Source organism: Oryctolagus cuniculus, chromosome 11 (genome assembly GCF_964237555.1).
Source record: "Oryctolagus cuniculus chromosome 11, mOryCun1.1, whole genome shotgun sequence".
Classification (NCBI taxonomy): Eukaryota; Metazoa; Chordata; class Mammalia; order Lagomorpha; family Leporidae; genus Oryctolagus; species Oryctolagus cuniculus.
In genome coordinates, this window is record NC_091442.1 from 71,802,750 (window position 1) to 71,819,711 (window position 16,962).

Below are 16,962 nucleotides of genomic sequence, written 5' to 3' on the forward strand. Positions count from 1 at the left end.
AGAAAAGTATATACAAAATAATTCTAAGTGGAGATGAATACAAAATAGGGAATTTACACAGACCATTTAATGAAAGTGAAAATATTAGGCAAAAAATCACAGCTCATTTTAAGTTACAGTTCTTTTTTTCCTTCACATTGGCTTAAATCCTAACAAAATAGAAGAAAACTTCTATTTTGGAAAAGTGCTACTTCCCAATTTTTCCTGAACAAATCTTTAAGCAATGTCTTTTCATCATTTTACTGAGATTAATGCTTAGGACATCAGACAGTTTCTCTTCACACATTTAAAAAAAGCCTTTCAAGTCAGTGAATCAGAAAAACAAGCATGCTTTCCACACAAAGGGTGGAGCCCTCACGCCACCTGGGGAAGAAGGAAGTTGAAAGAGGTTAAATACTGGGGCTGCCTCTGTCCTGTCAGCATAGAGGTCTTGCTTCCCAGTCAACATGAAGGCACTCCTGATCCTGGGGCTTCTCCTCCTTTCCACCACTGTCCAGGGCAAGATCTATGAAAGGTGTGAGTTGGCCAGAACTCTGAAAAAACTTGGATTGGATGGCTACAAGGGAGTCAGCTTGGCGAACTGTAAGTCTCCACTCTTTCCAACTTCCCGAGACCATACCCGGCCCATTCCCCAATGCCTTTGATAGAGATCATGTTGGGCCCCAAAATCTCTCCCCTGGCCTGTGAAGAGAGACCAGGAATCATGAAGACTCAAACAGCCCATATTAGCACAGTTAGCATCTTAATGGTAGATTTTACAGTGACTCACAGGCCCACAACAAAGAAAGGAACATCCGATTTGCTGTTAGACTCAGATAGACCTGAGCCTATCAACTCTTGATTTTTCTATTCAAGGCTGCATGTTGCCTGAGCCATGGGAGCAGGGAAAGGGTAAAAGCAAAGAAGAAACTGTTATTTTAATATTTTTAAAGCACCTTCTCTTGCTGCAGTAATTTCAGAAGTTGGTTTGCATTACAAAAATGGTTCTCTTAAGGGCCTTTCTTCACTAAAGTGTTCAGTTATAAGTTAAACACATCAAGTTGTTGGTAAAACAGAGTTAGACACATGGATTGCTTTTTGTTTACACTGTAAGTCATTTTATGTTGCTGTTCCTTACAAAAATTACTTTTTCAGGGATGTGTTTGGCCAAATGGGAGAGCAGTTATAACACACGAGCTACAAACTACAACCCTGGAGACAAAAGCACCGATTATGGAATATTTCAGATCAATAGCCGCTACTGGTGTAACGATGGCAAAACCCCACGAGCAGTTAACGCCTGCCATATACCCTGCAGTGGTAAGACAGGATAATACTTGAGTGATGGCACAGGACCCCTCTGGGTATCTTGTAAGAGTAGAGATTCAAGACAAATTCATGAGGGACCTAGGAAAACTCCCATCACAGCTTCCAGAAAGTTTTGTTATCCTCCTCCTAATTCCCCAAGTAAGAAAGTAAAGAGCTGGTATTATGAAAGGTTGGTGCTCTTTCATATGCACATGTTTCTGGAATGATCTGTTAACTGATTGTAAATGGCCTCACTGATGCTTTCCTCCTGCTGACTCAGGGGAGGAGAGGAGTAATTTTCTTGGTTCCTTTTTTGATTGTATATATATTACTATGAAATGTTCTGCATACACAGAAAATTGGAGGTAGTAGTTTAACAAACATCCATAAATGCAGCTTTTTATTTATTTATTATCTTTATTTGAAAGATAGAGTTATGCAGAGAGAGGGAGAGACAGAGAGGTCTTCCATCTGCTGTTTCACTCCCTAAATGACTGCAACAGCTGGGGCTGGGCATGCCAGAGCCAAGAGCCAGGAGCTTCATCCAGGTGGGTGTAGGGGCTCAAGCACATGACCATCTTCTGCTGCTTTCCCAGGTGCATTAGCAGGGAGCTGGATCAGAAGTAGAGCAGCCACAAATTGAGTAGCAACCATATGGGATCCCAGCATCACAGGCGAGCAGCATAACCAATTAACTGCACCATATTCCAGCCCCCATAAGTCCAACTTCATACTTTATTTATTTATTTATTTTAAATACAGAAGGACAGACACACAGATCTCATATCTACTTCTTATTCCCTAAATACCCACAACAGCTGGGTGTGGGCCAGGCAAAAGCTAGGATCCCAGAACTCAATCTCAGCCTGCCATGTGTGTGGCAGGGACCCAGCTACCGGAGCCATCACCTGCTCCATCTCCGGATAGCAGGGAGCTAGGATTGGGAGCAGAGTGAGGACTCTGAACCCAGGCAATCCAGTATGGGATGCAGGCTTCCAAGCGGCATCTTTCTTGCTCTGCCTAATGACTGCCCTCAGATATCTGACTTTTAAATTCTTAACTTTTTGCAGTAGTTGCTTCTTCTCTATGTATTTTTTGTTGAAGGATTTTGAAATGAATTAAAAACATTATATCTTTCATTTCTAAATTCTTTACTTTGTATTTCTAAAAACCGCACTTCATACATAATCATTATACAAGAGTCAGCACTTGGCCAGGCCAAAGCCAGGAGCCAGGAACTCCATTTGGTCTCCCAAATGGGTGGTAGGAACCCACATATTTAGGCCTCTGTCTGCTGCCTTCCCGGGCACATTGATAGGGAACTGGGTCAGAATGAAGCAGCCAGGACCTAAACAAGTTCTCTAAAAGGGGATGTTGGTGTCTCAAGCAGCAGTTTGACCTGCTGTACCACACAACACCCACATCAAGAAGATTAATTTTAGCATATTCTTTTATAATCTTGTTAATTTACTTTCAAATGTATTTTGCATTGTATAATAGCATGTAGTCATTAAATAAAAATTAGAAAATACAAATTGGAAAAAAATAGCAACTGTAACCTTACTACCAGAGATGTCTGACCATTGTCACTTTTGGTATATATTCTTCCAGAATGTACATCAATCATGGACATGCAAGTAAAATTACAGGGACTGGCACTGCGGTGTAGTAGGTAAAGCCATCGTCTGCCGTGATGGCATCCCATATGGATGCTGGTTCAAGTCCCAGCTGTTCCACTTCTGATCCAGCTCCCTGCTGATGTGCTGGGAAAGCAGCAGAAGATGGCCCTAGTGCTTGGGCCCTTGCACCCAAGTGGGAGACCTGGAATTAGCTTCTGGCTCCTGGCTTTGGATTGGCCCAGCTTTGGCTGTTGCGACCATTTGGGGAGTGAACCAGTGGATGGAAGCTATCTCTGTCTCTCCCTCTTTCTCTGTCTGTAACTCTGCCTTTCAAATAAAAAATAAACCTTAAAACAAAATTATATCATGTATATATGCATATATAAACATGACAGCAATGTAAATTTTTACAAAAATTAAATTGTATTATAAGACTGCTATACGGTTTACTTCTCACACAAAATTATGTCCGTATCAACAAATACAAATCTCTATTGTCATTTTAAAGGATGAGTAGAATTCCACTCTATGAATATTCTGTAATGTGTTTATCTACTTCTTACTATTAAGCACTTAGGTTGTTTCCAGTTTTTCACTTAATAATTGCTGTGAACATCTTCCTGCAAACACTTTTGGATATATGTCTTATTAGTTCTTTATGAGGAAGTTGCAATAGTAGAATTGCCGAGTAAAAAATTACTAGGCATGCTTTTTCTTACAGTGTCTAGTATGCAGCGGACCTTCCATATCGTGGTAATTCCAGAGCTTGCATTGTAAATGAGACAAAATGCTTTACTTGCTGCCAGATGGAAAAGGGTGAAGAGAGTTTTTCCCCACCATTACTGCCTAATGGACTCTTGAAAAATAATTTCTTAATATTCTTTCCTCAGCCCAACAGAATAAAACTGGCTAACCCCAAATGTAAAAGGAAATCGCTGTGCAATTTGTTTTCATTTCTCACCACCTCTTTTTCAGATTTATTGAAAGATGACATCACTCAAGCTGTAGCTTGTGCAAAGAGGGTCGTCAGCGATCCACAAGGCATCAGAGCATGGTATGTGTTTCATATATATGTGAGAGAAGACTTTCTAAGCCCAAAATATGCTGCTGAGAACTGGATATGGTAGTTTTGAGTCTGTGCTACAGTGTATTGCCTAAATCCTTGAAGAAACAATGTACTTTAATGGCCTCAGAATCTCATTCTTTTATTCTTCCTTTTGGGGGATTTCTAGGGTTTCTAAGACTGTCCGCACTCTGCCAGCTCCTTGCCGTGTCTTGAGATTAGGTTTAGAATAAGCGAATGTGGAACGTGCTTTGTGTCTGCTGTTGCACAGAGCACCTCACTCAGTGTTTGCACTTGGCATCCTGTGCTCTCCTGAGGGCAGAAGGGAGGCTGAAATGCTTTGTGTGCATATTTCCTTTAGCAAGTAGCAATGCCTCAGTCTGTCTGTGGTCTTCACTTTATTTGTCTATTTTCTTTTATCAAAACTGAACTAGATAGTGTAAAATGTCATAATGTGAGATGGAACTGCATAAAACATTTTGGCTTCCTTTTCTTCAGAGAAGGTTTATTTGGAAACTTTCCCATGCCCCACCCCATGCCCATTCTTCTAAACCCAAAGTCAAAGGCGGGTTATCTTACCGGATCCATCACATCTTCTGAATTGTAAAACCACTAATCCTACTTTTTACAAAACTTTATTGAGGTACTAGATTTAAGGGACAGAGAGACAAAGACAGAAAAGATCTTCTATGCACTGATTCAGTCTGACATGGCCACAATAGCCAGGGCTGGGCCAGGCCAAAGCCAGGAGGCCAGAACACAGTCTTAGTTTCCCACATGGGTGGCAGAGATGAAAGTACTTGAGCCATCAGCTTCTGCCTCCCAGGGTGCGCATTAGCAGGCAGCTGGCATCAGAAGGGAAGACCCAGATTCTCACACCAGCACCATGGTGGATGCAGACATCTGGACAAGCATCTTCATGGCTGCGCTGAAGCCTGCCCCCCCACCCCAGCTTAGGCCACTTTTCTCTCATCTTCAGCAACCCAGAAACTTGTGCTGTGCCGTAGAAGATGCCACAAAAAGCATGGTGCACTTTGTAACATAGCAGCCTCCCATCCTAGGGAGGTGAATAGGCCTCCACCCCAGACACAGAACTCTCTTGTTTTCTTTCCATGTCCTTTTGACTAGACCCAAGCATGCATTCATTGAGCTAGCTGCAGCACAATCTGGTCCCTCCTTAGAGAAATGAAAAACACAAAATACCAGCCATCCAATGACTTCTGAGAAGGAAGTCAGCAAGCTGGAAGAAAAATTCCTCTTTTCAACCAAAAATGTGGATCTACCCAGGTAAATATACATATTTGACAAGAAACTGAAGATTTATTCACATACAAAATTAACCGTGATTTCTTGTCTTTATGCTTTTTTGTCACATCAAAGGTTTAATTGTAACATTGGACCTCAGTTCTTATTCAGTAAATCTGTGTCTCAGGAGGAGTCAAGATTGAAGACATCAATATGTGTCACTTTTTAGCATCTCTCCTCATTTCAAATTAGAACATGTATTTGAAATGTAGTGCCGTGGTCTCAGCTGTGCTGTTGATAGTGGCTGAAACCGGAAGACATTTTTTAAAAGCCCTTAGGTCATCCATCCTTGCTATTTATGTCGCCTTCTTGTTTGGAACAAGAAGCAAAGAATTCACAGACACCTGTCTCAAACTCACAGGTCTTCAGCTTGCAAAGCCATTTCTTCATAGTGAATCAAACTTGAGGAGAAGGCCCGCTTCAGCTGTTTCTTTCTTCCTAGAGAAGTAGGCAGGATAGCTGCATCCCAAGGGCAAAAGCAGAGTGTCCGTTTGCATTCCAAATCCTGGAAGTATGTGGAGAAAACCCCCAGCTTTGCAGAACAGGGAAAGAGACTGGATAGGATCAGAATTGTGTCTTCAAGATGAACACAAAAGCATGCAGAGGTCAAGGCTAATGTTCTTCCCTTGTTGTAGAAGCTCCCACGTTGCAACAGTAGCATTTGGCAATCCCCTTTCCTTTTATATGATGTTTTCGTTCTTGAGGTGTTTTGTTCTCCCAAAATGTTTGACGTCTGTACTTGTATTTTTCTATGAAAACATATTTCAACCCCTGCACTTGTTTTGCCTTTCTCTACAGGGTGGCGTGGAGAAATCATTGTCAAAACCAAGATCTCACTCCGTATATTCGGGGCTGTGGAGTGTAACTGCAGTTTTTCCTTCTTCCGCTCATCTTGTCTCTTTTTCAGTAGCCAGCATTGCCTTTTCAAACAAACTAACATTGTCCCAGAAGCAGGAGCAAAATATGGCCTTTCTTCTTAGCTACCAAATACATCACCAGTGCACTCAGTTCTTAAACAGAAATAACCCAGACTTACTCTTCCTCAGTTTTGGATGAAAACATTAAAGAGGACAGTCTCATAACACATGTGTCTAGGGCAGAATTCCAGCTGCGTGGGCCCCGATGCCTCCTGTCAGGCACCTCCAACACAGGGACAGTGACCCCTCTTCAGTGGGTGATACACAGCTGTTAAAGGAGCAGTTGTACTGCCTGCGTTAAGAATTTTGTTTTCATAAGGTGTATGTGACCTTTGGTTTGCATATTTTCTGGGAAAGACTTCATTTATACATCTTTACAAAAAGAACGTCCAGTTAAATATCGATCTGTTTTAGCCCCTTAAAGAACATTTGGATGCATCTTGCTATTGTGGAGGGGTTAGATGAGCAGTTGCTGTTTCTTAACTTTATTAATTTAGATTTGTGCATTATAACTAAATCTGAGTCAGGTGAGCTCACAGGTATTGAAATGATTGCTGATTAACCACAGGTGTGAGATTATGCATGTTGTAAAAAAGTATATTATCATTAAAGGCTTTGCAGTGCATACCTTTGTCTTTCTTCCTTAAAAAATATTTATTTGCTTATTTTATTTGAAAGGAAAGGGGCAGAGATAGATGAACACACAGAGGTCTCCCAACCACCAGTTCACTCCTCAGATGCCTACAACCACTGGGGTAGGAGCAGGCCAAAGTCGGGAAGCAGTAACTCAGTCCAGGTCTGCATTGTGGGTGGCAGGGACCCAACCACTTGAACCATGACCTGCTGCATCCTAGGATGTGCATACAGGAAGCTAGAACTGGGAGTGGGGCTGGGTCTCAAACCCAGGCACGCCACTGTGGCATAAAGGGATTAGAACCGGGATCCACATGGGATGCCAGCGCTGCAAGCTGGGGCTTTAACCCACTGCGCAACAGCCCTGGCTGTTTACAGTGTGTGTACACAGTGTGTGTTTCAACTAGTGGCATACAGGTACAAAAAAAATAAATCCTGCTTTGCAACCCAGAACTCATTGATCAGTATGAGTTTTGATATATACAAGCATTTATAAAATGAAAAAAAAAAAAAAAAAAGATGGAACAGATAGAAGTTCACTCCCCAACCCTGAGGGCAACAGGTACTGGGTAGCATTGAACAGGGGCCTTCAAATTCCACCAGGCATTTGCCCTGGCCAGGAATCAGCAGTTGGTCTAACAGGGGTAAGCTGTTCCTTAAGGACCAGGTCAAGGAGAAAGAAGGACTGACAGTGATCGGGGTCTAACAGCAGCTATGGGTTCACCCAGACAAGCTGCCACTACATATCGTGCCACACTCTGAAGATTGGCTCCCAGTGATCAGAGGAAAAGTCCCTGTAGGTGCCATCAAAATGTTGCAGGATGTGACTGATTGAGGCCAGCACCATGGGTGTTCAAACAGTTCACCAGAGCAGTCAAATAGAATGGAGAGAGTTAAATTCATTGAAGCTGAATGAGAACAACAGGCAGGCAGGCAGGCAGGCAGAGGCTAATGGCTGCAACTGGATCATCATCTGAGGTATATACTTGTAATAGCAGTCTCTTCATAGGGAGAGTTTTCTTGTGGTCCAGCAGGTTTTTCCAGGTAGGTAATTTGCATTACCCTTAGCTAGGGATTTTCCCAGTCTGACAAGTGCCCTGGGACAATCCTCCATGCCAGAGGCATTAGCAGTGATGTGGGTGAGTGAGAGATTTTTTATTTTTTTACTCCAGGTCCTTGCCATGCACAAAGATATGCATTCTAAGTACTGACTCAATAAGGTAAATTTTATTCAAAAGGTGAGAAAGCCACCACACACACACATTAGCATGTGGTGCACCACACAGAAAAACACCCACTGTGGGTAGGCAATGAGCCGAAAGATTTGCCCAAAAGGAGAAGGGGTGGGGACAGAAAGGGCACCTGCCAGTCCCTGCAGTCATGGTCTGCAGTGGAAGAGAGACCCTCTGCCAGTTGTTGGTCTCCTTTATCAGCCTCTCCGTGTGGAGCTCCTGGGAATTATATGTTACCTCCACAAGCTTCCCGTGGAGTTCATATCCATATTTTCATGGCATCATCCCCCCTGGTCCCAGATAAATCAGATGCATCCTGGGAAAGGGGGCATTTTGATTGACAAGTAGGCGGATAGAATCACACATGGGCACAGGGTATGGTGGCTTGCTGGTACCTCTAGCTCAGCAGACCTACCTGTCTGCCTGACTAGCCAGTAACAGCAGGAAACTGGATCAGAACCACTGAGTACCCAGAACTTGAACCAGGCACTCTGACATGGGATAGGGTTGCTCTAAGTGCCTTTCCCAATTTCAACCTAAGAAAAACTAGTTTCAGAGTATCGAATGTTCCCTGTTCTGGAAATATAAAACTTAAATCATCTTTTCTAAGACTTTCCCATTTACTCGAATAACTGCAAGGAAAAAATGCCACAGTTATAAAACATAAAGCCAGCTGATGCACCAGAAAGAAGTTTATCTCCTTGTTCTTTTTTTTTTTTTTTTTCTTGTTCTTTAGTATTTGAAATAGGCAGTGGGTAGGATCAAGGAGGAGAGGCCTCTTAAAGGCACAACACCAGGTGCTGAAAAATGTTTTCCTCAAATGTTCTCAGCAAGAAAGACCAGAAAAATGGGCCAAGAATAAACCTGGGGATCCACTGACCCAACAAGAAATTCTGGAGACCCAGGAGGGCTTAGCATCCCATTCAGGGGAGGATTTCAGGGTTGGAGGACCATAACGGGCTGAGGCTCATACCAAGAGCCAATCTGAGTAAGGCCTCCAAGGATTCGTGAGTGTTCGCTGAGCCCCACATTTGGTTGGTGGAAACAAACAGGATCTGTAGAAAGGTTACTTTTAAGTTTATTCAGGGCAGAAGATGAGTGACATAAGCCTGGGAGACACAGGCCCAGTGACTTTCAAGGAGTCAGTTCTAGTCAGCATTTACCTATGTCACAGTGAGCACACACTGGCTTTACCCAAGAGGTAGGACTCACTAAGTGCTGAGGGACACAGTTCTTACTGGTTGTAGATCACTTCCCTTACAAACCCCTTCAGAGAGGGACCGGCACTGTGGCGCAGCAGGTTACACCCTGGCCTGCAGTGCTGGTATCCTATACAGGTGCCAGTTCAAGTCCTGGCTGTTCCTCTTCTGATTCAGCTCTCTGCTATGGCCTGGGAAAGCAGTAGAAGATGGTCCAAGTCTTTGGCCCCTGCATCCGCGTGGGAGACCCAGAAGAAGCTCCTGGCTCCTGGCTTCAGATCAGTGCATCTCCCACCATTGCAGCCATCTGGGGAGTGAACCAGCAGATGGAAGACCTATCTCTCTATCTCTCTCTCTCTATCTCTCTCTGTAACCCTTTCAAAGAAACAAAATAAATCTTTCCAAAAAATCATGTGTTGTATTTGATTGCCATATTTTTTAGTCTCTTTCATTCTGGGTCATTTCCTAATGATTATTTCTTTCTTTGCTTTTATGACCTAGACATTCTTGAAGACCACAGACCAGTTATACTGCAGAATTTCTCTAAGGTGCTTCTGATATTCTCTTAATTAGAGTAGGTTTTGCAACTTTGGCGGGAATACCACAGAAGTGATTCCCTTCTCATTGCCTTAAGTGGCATGCAGTTTTGATTTGATGATGTTCACTCAGATTACTTGATTTAAATGAGGTTGTAAGTCATGTCCATTGTAAAGTTTCTGGTAAGGGAGGTACTAGGAGACTGTTGCTCATCAAGTTTCCAGCTTCATTTATGAGATCACTGTGGACCCATGGTTTCTGTCTTAGTGAAATTATAATGAGTTATAATTCATTACCACCATTTACTTTGCTGTCCACACTGTGCCCTATTTAGCCAGTGAGCCCCTGCAAGCTGACTTCTGTTTCATTTTGACTTGTCTATAATTTTTTGAGAACTTAGTTTTTTCCTGGCACAAGGTACTCTAAGATTTGCCTTGTTCTTTCCTTGCTCCAGCCCTGGAATAGCCGTTTATTCAAGAAACTCTAATTTATTACAGTGGTTAATAATATTTTAAAAACACGATCTGGACATTAGGGTGTTCCTAGGAGACAGTGTCAGTCGAAAGAGCTAGAGAATATATATATATATACACACACACACACACACACACACAACACACCATGTTTTTTAATTTAAACAATGTTTAAAGTTTTGGGGTTTTTTAAAAAGATTTATTTTATTTGATAGGCAGAGTAAACAGAGGGAGGGAGAGACAGATCTTCTATACACTGGTTCACTCCCCAAATAGCTGCAACAGTCAGAGCTGGGGTGATCTGAAGCTAGGAGCCAGGAGCTTCCCTTGGGTCTCCCAAGTGGGTGCAGGGACCCAAGGCTTTGGGCTACTTTGTGCTGTTTTCCCAGGCTCATTAGCAGAGAGCTGGGTAAGAAGTGAAGCAGCTAGAACTCGAATTGGCACCCAAAACGGATGCAGGTGTTGCAGGCAGTGGCAAGACTTATTTACCTGAAAGATTACACAGAGAGAGAAGGGGGCGGGGGCAGGGGCAGGGGCGAGGGCGAGGGAGGTCTTCCATCCTCTGGTTCACTCCCCAATTGGCTTCATGGCCAGAGATGGGCCAATGAGGAGCCTGGCACTTTCTCCAAGTCTCCTGCGTGGGAACAGCGGCCCAAGGACTTGGGCCATCTTCTACTGCTTTCCCAGGCCATAGCAGGGAGCTGGATCAGACATGAGGCTGGGACACAAACTGGCACCCATATGGGTTGCTGGCAATGCAGGTGGTGGCTTTACCCACACTATGCCACAGTGCCAGCCCCATCCTCTTGGGTTTTTAAAGATTTTATTTATTTATTTGAGAGGTAGAGTTACAGACAGAAGGAGGGAGAGACAGAGTAAGAGCTATTCCTTCTGCAGGGTCATTCCCCAAATGGCTGCAACAGAGGAAGGTGAGCCAATCAGAAGCTAGGAGCTTCTTCAAGTCTCCCACATGGCTGCAGAGGCCCAAGCACTTGGGCCATCTTCTACTGCTTTCCCAGGCCAAAACAGAGAACTGGATCAGAAGTGGAGCATCCAGGACATGAACTGGCAACCCATATGGGATGCTGGTACCACAGGCAGCAGCTTAATTTACTATGCCACAGCGCTGGCGCCCTCTTGAGGTTTATTAAAGAACATTTTTGTACTTTTTTTTTTTTTTTTTTTTTTTTTGTGACAGGCAGAGTGGACAGAGAGAGAGAGTAAGGTCTTCCTTTTCCATAGGTTCACCCCTCAATGGCCGCTGTGGCCCGTGCACCACGCTGATCCGAAGCCAGGAGCCAGGTGGTTCCCCTGGTCTCCCACGCGGGTGCAGGGCCCAAGCACTTGGGCCATCCTCCACTGCACTCCCAGGCCACAGCAGAGAGCTGGACTGGAAGGGGAGCAACCGGGACAGAATCCGAGGCCCGACAGGCACTAGAACTCGGGGTGCCTGCACCGCAGGCAGTGGATTAGCCTGTTGAGCCGCGGCACCGGCCCCATTTTTGTATTTTTATTTCTTTGAAAGACAGAGAAACAGAGGGCAGGCAGACACAGAGACTCAGAAAAGAGATACAGAGAGATCGATCTTCGGTCTGCTGGTTCCTTCCCAAATGCCCATAACAGCCAAGCCTGGGCCAGGCCAAAGGCAGGAGCCTGGATTTCAATCTAGGTCTCCCATATGAGTGTTAGGGACCCAACTCCTTGAGCCATTGCCTGCTGCCTCTAAGGGTGCACATTATCAGGAAGCTGGATGGGAAGCAGAGCTGAAACTCGAATTCAGGCACTCCAATATGGGATATGAGTATGCCAAGTGGTATTTCAACTGCTGTGCCAAATGCTCGCCCCAATTATATTTCCCCTATATCTTTATATTTATATCAAAATTCATTAATTCACACCAATACCTGCAATTCTAATCTTACACCATGCCATGGGGTTTGAATTTCTCCTTTTTCATGTTTTATGCTCGATTGTCTGACAGTGAGAAACATATATCCACCGTGCTTAATAAATAGCCTCAAAATATATCAATCAATCTCTCAACACAGGCACACCATGTAACAGGTGCCTCCACTAAGGCTCTGAAGCCCCTCGGGGGGCTGCTCCTTCTCCCCACTGGATGCTCTCTATCTTGTCACATCTCTGACACACCATGCAGAGCCACTGTCCTGATAGGTAAGAGAGACGTGTTTGGCTCTTGGTCACCTCCTTATTTCAAACACCTAGAGCAGTGATTGGAATGAACATAAGTCGATTGAATAGCCATATTGCTCATGTAGTACATTCCTTCTGTGTTGAGCACTCTGAGATTTTCCTTACTCTTTAACCCACAGGATTCCCACGCAATAGTTTCTGCAATCCAGTTTGAACTGTTTATGTAAGTGTAGTTCATAGATCGGCCATGAGAGGGCAGCAGAGGGCCTTTACGCTGGTGTGTGCTTAGGCTTCAATTCTCGTGCCACTCTGATGCCAATATACTCAGAAAGAATTTGAGTTAATTCAGATCAGTATAGCCCAACTTATACAAGAATGGGTCAGAGTAGAGTACTGAGACTTGGAGAATGACAGTTCATAAACAAAGATGGGGCCTATATGATAGCCCAATAACGGGCTGACTGGAGAAATGGCCAGAGATCAACAAAAGTCGACTGAAGAAGGCAGGCTGGGGCCCGCCTGTGGGCAGTACGTTAAGCCACTACCTGCCACGCCAGCTTCCATATGGGTGCTGGTTCATGCCCCCACTGTTCCACTTACGATCCAGCTCTGTTGCCAGTGCGCCTGGGAAAACAGTGGAAGATGCACTGCAGCCATGTGGGAGACCTGGAAGAAACTCCTGGCCCCTGGCTGCAGCCTGGCTCAGTCCTGGCTGTTGTGGCCTTAGGGGAGTGAACCAGGAGATGGAAGCTCTCTCTCTCTCTGTCTCTTCTCTCTCTTTGTAACTATGCCCTTCAAATGAATAAATAAATCTTTTTTTAAAATTTGCTGGGATTTCTAAAAATTATCAGTTGTGATTTTCCTCTCTTTTAGCTTACCATGAAGAGTGTTGTAGTTACTTTCATGCCATTATATATTAGGTTTGGGGGCAGCGCTGTGGTGTAGTGGGTTAAGCCACCGGCTGTGGCGTTGGCATGCCATAAGGTGCCGGTTCTAGTCCTGGCTACTCTGCTTCCCATCCAGCTCTCTGCTATGGCCTGGGAAAGCAGTGGAGGATGGCCCAAGTCCTTGGGCCCCTGCACCTGCATGGGAGACCTGAAGGAAGACCCTGGCTCCTGGATTCGGATCAGTCCAGCTCCAGCCACTGCGACCAATTGGGGAGTGAACCAATGGATGGAAGACCTCTCTCTCTCTCTCTCTCTCTCTCTCTGCCTCTCCTACGCTCTTTGTGTAACTCTGACTTTCAAATAAATGAATAAATCTTTAAAAAATAAATATTAGGTTTATATTACTCCCCCCCCCCCGACACACACACATTTTAGGATATTGGTTTCTAAACCTATAGGAGTTAAAGATGAAGCTCTATACCCTCCTCTCCTACCTTCATCATGTAGATCACTCTCTCCAAAGCCCGGCCTTCCACGCGTGGGGTTAAATCAATACTCAGTAGTCATAAATACAGCTCCTTCTGTTGCACAGATCTTGTTTTCCCTGAAGCTAGTACCTGCATGATCCTTGAATCTCTTTGGGTTTCTGTGTATCCGTTCAACTCCCAGACTCTAGGTTGAACATTAAATCTCTTCAGGTTCAGGTGCAGCCGGAGTGCTGTCAAATCCATCCTCTGACACAGAATTTCCCAGACATTTCTGACCAAAAGGAAATCTGGCCGGGGCAGCTGGCTGGCTGCCTGCGCACAGCTGGCATTGCGGGCTCTTTCAGCATCCTCTTGGCATTCACTATGCTCCCCTTACCTTTCGTATCTATTGTGTTTCCTGGGTTTCCCAATGTTCTCCTTCTTGGCTTATTCCCGCATTGTGATGGATCACATCTCTAGCATCTTCCTGAGAAAGGTGACTGAGAGGCACGTTTAGTTTAGATTGCGCATGTCTGAAACTTGGAGGCTAGTCGTCCAAGTGTTGACAACTAAGTTGGAAGTAAGTTTCCTTCAGAAAATCGAGGGTAGCACTTCACTGCTCCCTAGACTGCTGCTACTGAGCAATCTGAAGCCGTTCTGATTCCAGAATCTTCATAACTGGCCATGTGGAGGGTCCCCGATGCTCTGCAAAGTTCGCCAGGTGGGTCTGTCTGCATCTTGGCACAGGGTGGACCCTTCCAGTGTGGAAACTCCTATCCTTAAGTTCCGGCAAGCCCTCTGAAACCGTGTATTAATTACGCCCCCCCTCCCACTGTGTTCTCTGAGCGGCCCTCCGGTGTCGGCAGGGCCGCGCTCAGGCGCGTGCGCGGTGTGCCCGGCGTGCGCGCGCCACCCCGGCGCGCCTGCGTTCTGCGTCGCCGCCGCCCCTCCTCCCGCTCTGCCCTCCTCCCGCGCCGGGGCTGAATGGCCTTCAGGGACGGCGTCCGCCTGGAAGGGTTGGCGGCAGCTGCGCGCCTCGAGCCGCTGTGACTCGCCTTCCCTTAGCCGGAAAGCCTCCGCCTGCGCCCGCGCGGGAGGAGCGGGCCCTCTGAGGGCAGCGGCGACCCCGCCGGCCCCAGTCTCTTTCCCTGGCGGCGGCGGCGGCGGCTTCTTCCGGGGGACAATATGTTCAAGAGAATGGCCGAATTTGGGCCTGACTCCGGCGGGAGAGTAAAGGTCAGTGCCGGCCCGCGCCGCCCTGCCGGGGGTGGCGCTCTCTCCCGTGTGTTTCCCCTTCGCGCCTTCTCCCCGGGGATTTGAACCGCGAATTCAAGGCGGAGAGCGAGCCAAAGGCGGAGAGCGAAAAAGCAGTGTCTGTTGGTCCCCAGCTTCGGCGCGTCACCGCCCCCACCCACCCCCACCCCCACCCCCGCCAGAACACAGACACGACCAGCGGGGGCTTGGGGAGCCCCGACGCTGCTGCCCGCCCAGGTCCCCGGTAGGCGGGTGCCCCGCGGAGGCACCCAGGCGTAGGAAGTTCAGGAAATTGGCCGTGGTTCACGAGACGCCAAGGCGGCCGGCAAGAGACGACTGGATGCGTGCGAGGAACAACACTTGTGCCTGCCCGGCATCTAGGAAGCGGTGGACGGCGGCTGCTCCTGATGCTGAGAACCTGTTCCTACCCCCTCCTGGTTCTTAGCGCAGAAAGGAGATTTTTCTCTAAAAAAGAAATCGACCACTTTAAAAAAAAAACTTCTTTACATTTTAAAGACAAGCACAGTCATCTCCCATGTATTGGTTCACTCCCCCCAATACCCGTAAGGGCCAGGCTGGAGCCAAGGACCTGCAACTCCATCCAGGTCTCGCATGTGGGTGGCAGGGACGCAAGTGCTTGAATCATGGCTTGTGCTGCCCCCAGTGTGTGTATTAGCAGGAAGCTGGGTGGGAATCGGAGGAGCTGTGTTGATTCATGCACTTGGCTGTGGGTTCTACAACTCAGCTTAACTGCTGAGCCAAACGCCCACTTGTGCACCAATCTAGTTAGTCTGTAGTTCTTTCTGAGTCCTCCTTGTCATGTTATGTTTTACATTATCTTAATTATAGTGTGTCTAAAATGATTACATTGTGTTTTTTAAAAAGATTTATTTATTTGAAAAGCAGAGTCACAGAGAGGCATAGGCAGAGAGAGGTCTTCCATCCACTGGTTCACCCCCCTGGTGGCCGCATGGGCCGGTGCTGCACTGATCCAAAGCCAGGAGCAAGGAGCCAGGAGCCAGGAGCTTTTTGCATGTCTCCCAGGTGGGTGCAGCAGCCCAAGGACTTGGGCCAACTTGTACTGCTTTCCCAGGCCGTTGCAGAGAGCTGGATCGAAAGTAGAGTAGCCAGGATCTAACCAGCGTCCATATGGAATGCTGGCACTGCAGGCAGCTTTTTAACCTGCTTCGCCACAGCACCGGCCCCTAGATGCTGTATAAAAATAAATTATTTGAGTTTTTTATATTCAGGTTATGACTGGGTATGGTCAGTCTAGGTGGGAAAAGTTTAAGAGTGTAAGTGTGCTTTTGGTTAACTTTTTCATGAAACTTTGCATACACCTTCACTATAAGACTACACTTTATATTAATTGCCGGTGTCACATTGTGTTTTAATATCCACACACGGTGGAAATTCTCTAAAAATCAAAAACTACTGAAATATCCTAGAAGTGGAAAGAGCCAGTTCACTATCTCAGCTTCATAACATAAACATAAGCTCCATAAACATACATTTTGGGGGCCGGTGCTGTGGCGCAGTGGGTTAACACCCTGGCCTGAAGTGCTGACATCCCATATGGGCACCAGTTCGAGTCCCGGCTGCTGGACTTCCCATTCAGCTCTCTGCTGTGGCCTGGGAAAGCAGTGGAGGATGGCCCAAGTCCTTGGGCCCCTGCACTCACGTGGGAGACCCGGAAGAAGCTCCTGGCTCCTGGCTTCGGCCTTCCTGGCTTGCAGCCAACTGGGGAGTGAACCAGCAGATGGAAGACCTCTCTCTCTCTCTCTCTCTCTCTCTCTGCCTCTCCTCTCTCTGTGTAACTCTGACTTTCAAGTAAAATAAATAAATCTTTGGAAAAAAAACATACATTTTGCCCAGCCTTCTGGGGCAGGGTTTGGACTGATAGGAAGCTGCTATCGGACAAAGGGTTAAAACATT

At 46.0% G+C, this 16,962-nt stretch overlaps 2 protein-coding genes and 1 pseudogene across 2 annotated transcripts; 2 read left to right on the forward strand and 1 right to left on the reverse strand.

Moving 5' to 3' along the window:
• The first annotated feature begins 320 nt into the window (after positions 1-320).
• LYZ (lysozyme) lies at positions 321-6,816 on the forward strand. Its single transcript, XM_070052616.1, has 4 exons — positions 321-582; positions 1,135-1,299; positions 3,882-3,960; positions 6,073-6,816. Exons 1-4 carry the CDS (start codon positions 447-449, stop codon positions 6,137-6,139), a joined length of 447 nt encoding a protein of 148 aa, XP_069908717.1. The 5' UTR covers positions 321-446; the 3' UTR covers positions 6,140-6,816.
• On the reverse strand, positions 1,685-15,673 carry LOC138844492 (uncharacterized). Its single transcript, XM_070053186.1, has 3 exons — positions 15,589-15,673; positions 13,801-15,074; positions 1,685-1,899 (listed from the first exon to the last, which is right to left on the reverse strand). Exons 1-2 carry the CDS (start codon positions 15,671-15,673, stop codon positions 14,446-14,448), a joined length of 714 nt encoding a protein of 237 aa, XP_069909287.1. The 3' UTR covers positions 1,685-1,899; positions 13,801-14,445.
• LOC138844501 (small nucleolar RNA SNORA40) lies at positions 7,205-7,321 on the forward strand (annotated as a pseudogene).
• Positions 15,674-16,962: the final 1,289 nt, after the last annotated feature.

Bases quoted from the DNA above. Each gene is read 5' to 3' on its own strand.
- LYZ (XM_070052616.1), top strand. From the start codon at position 447: ATGAAGGCACTCCTGATCCTGGGGCTTCTCCTCCTTTCCACCACTGTC. The intron at 1,300-3,881 runs GTAAGACAGGAT...CCTCTTTTTCAG, and splicing joins CTGCCATATACCCTGCAGTG to ATTTATTGAAAGATGACATC. The intron at 3,961-6,072 runs GTATGTGTTTCA...CTTTCTCTACAG, and splicing joins CCACAAGGCATCAGAGCATG to GGTGGCGTGGAGAAATCATT.
- LOC138844492 (XM_070053186.1), bottom strand. From the start codon at position 15,673: ATGATTCAAGCACTTGCGTCCCTGCCACCCACATGCGAGACCTGGATG. The intron at 15,075-15,588 runs GTATTGGGGGGA...CCCGGGGAGAAG, and splicing joins CTCCAGCCTGGCCCTTACGG to GCGCGAAGGGGAAACACACG.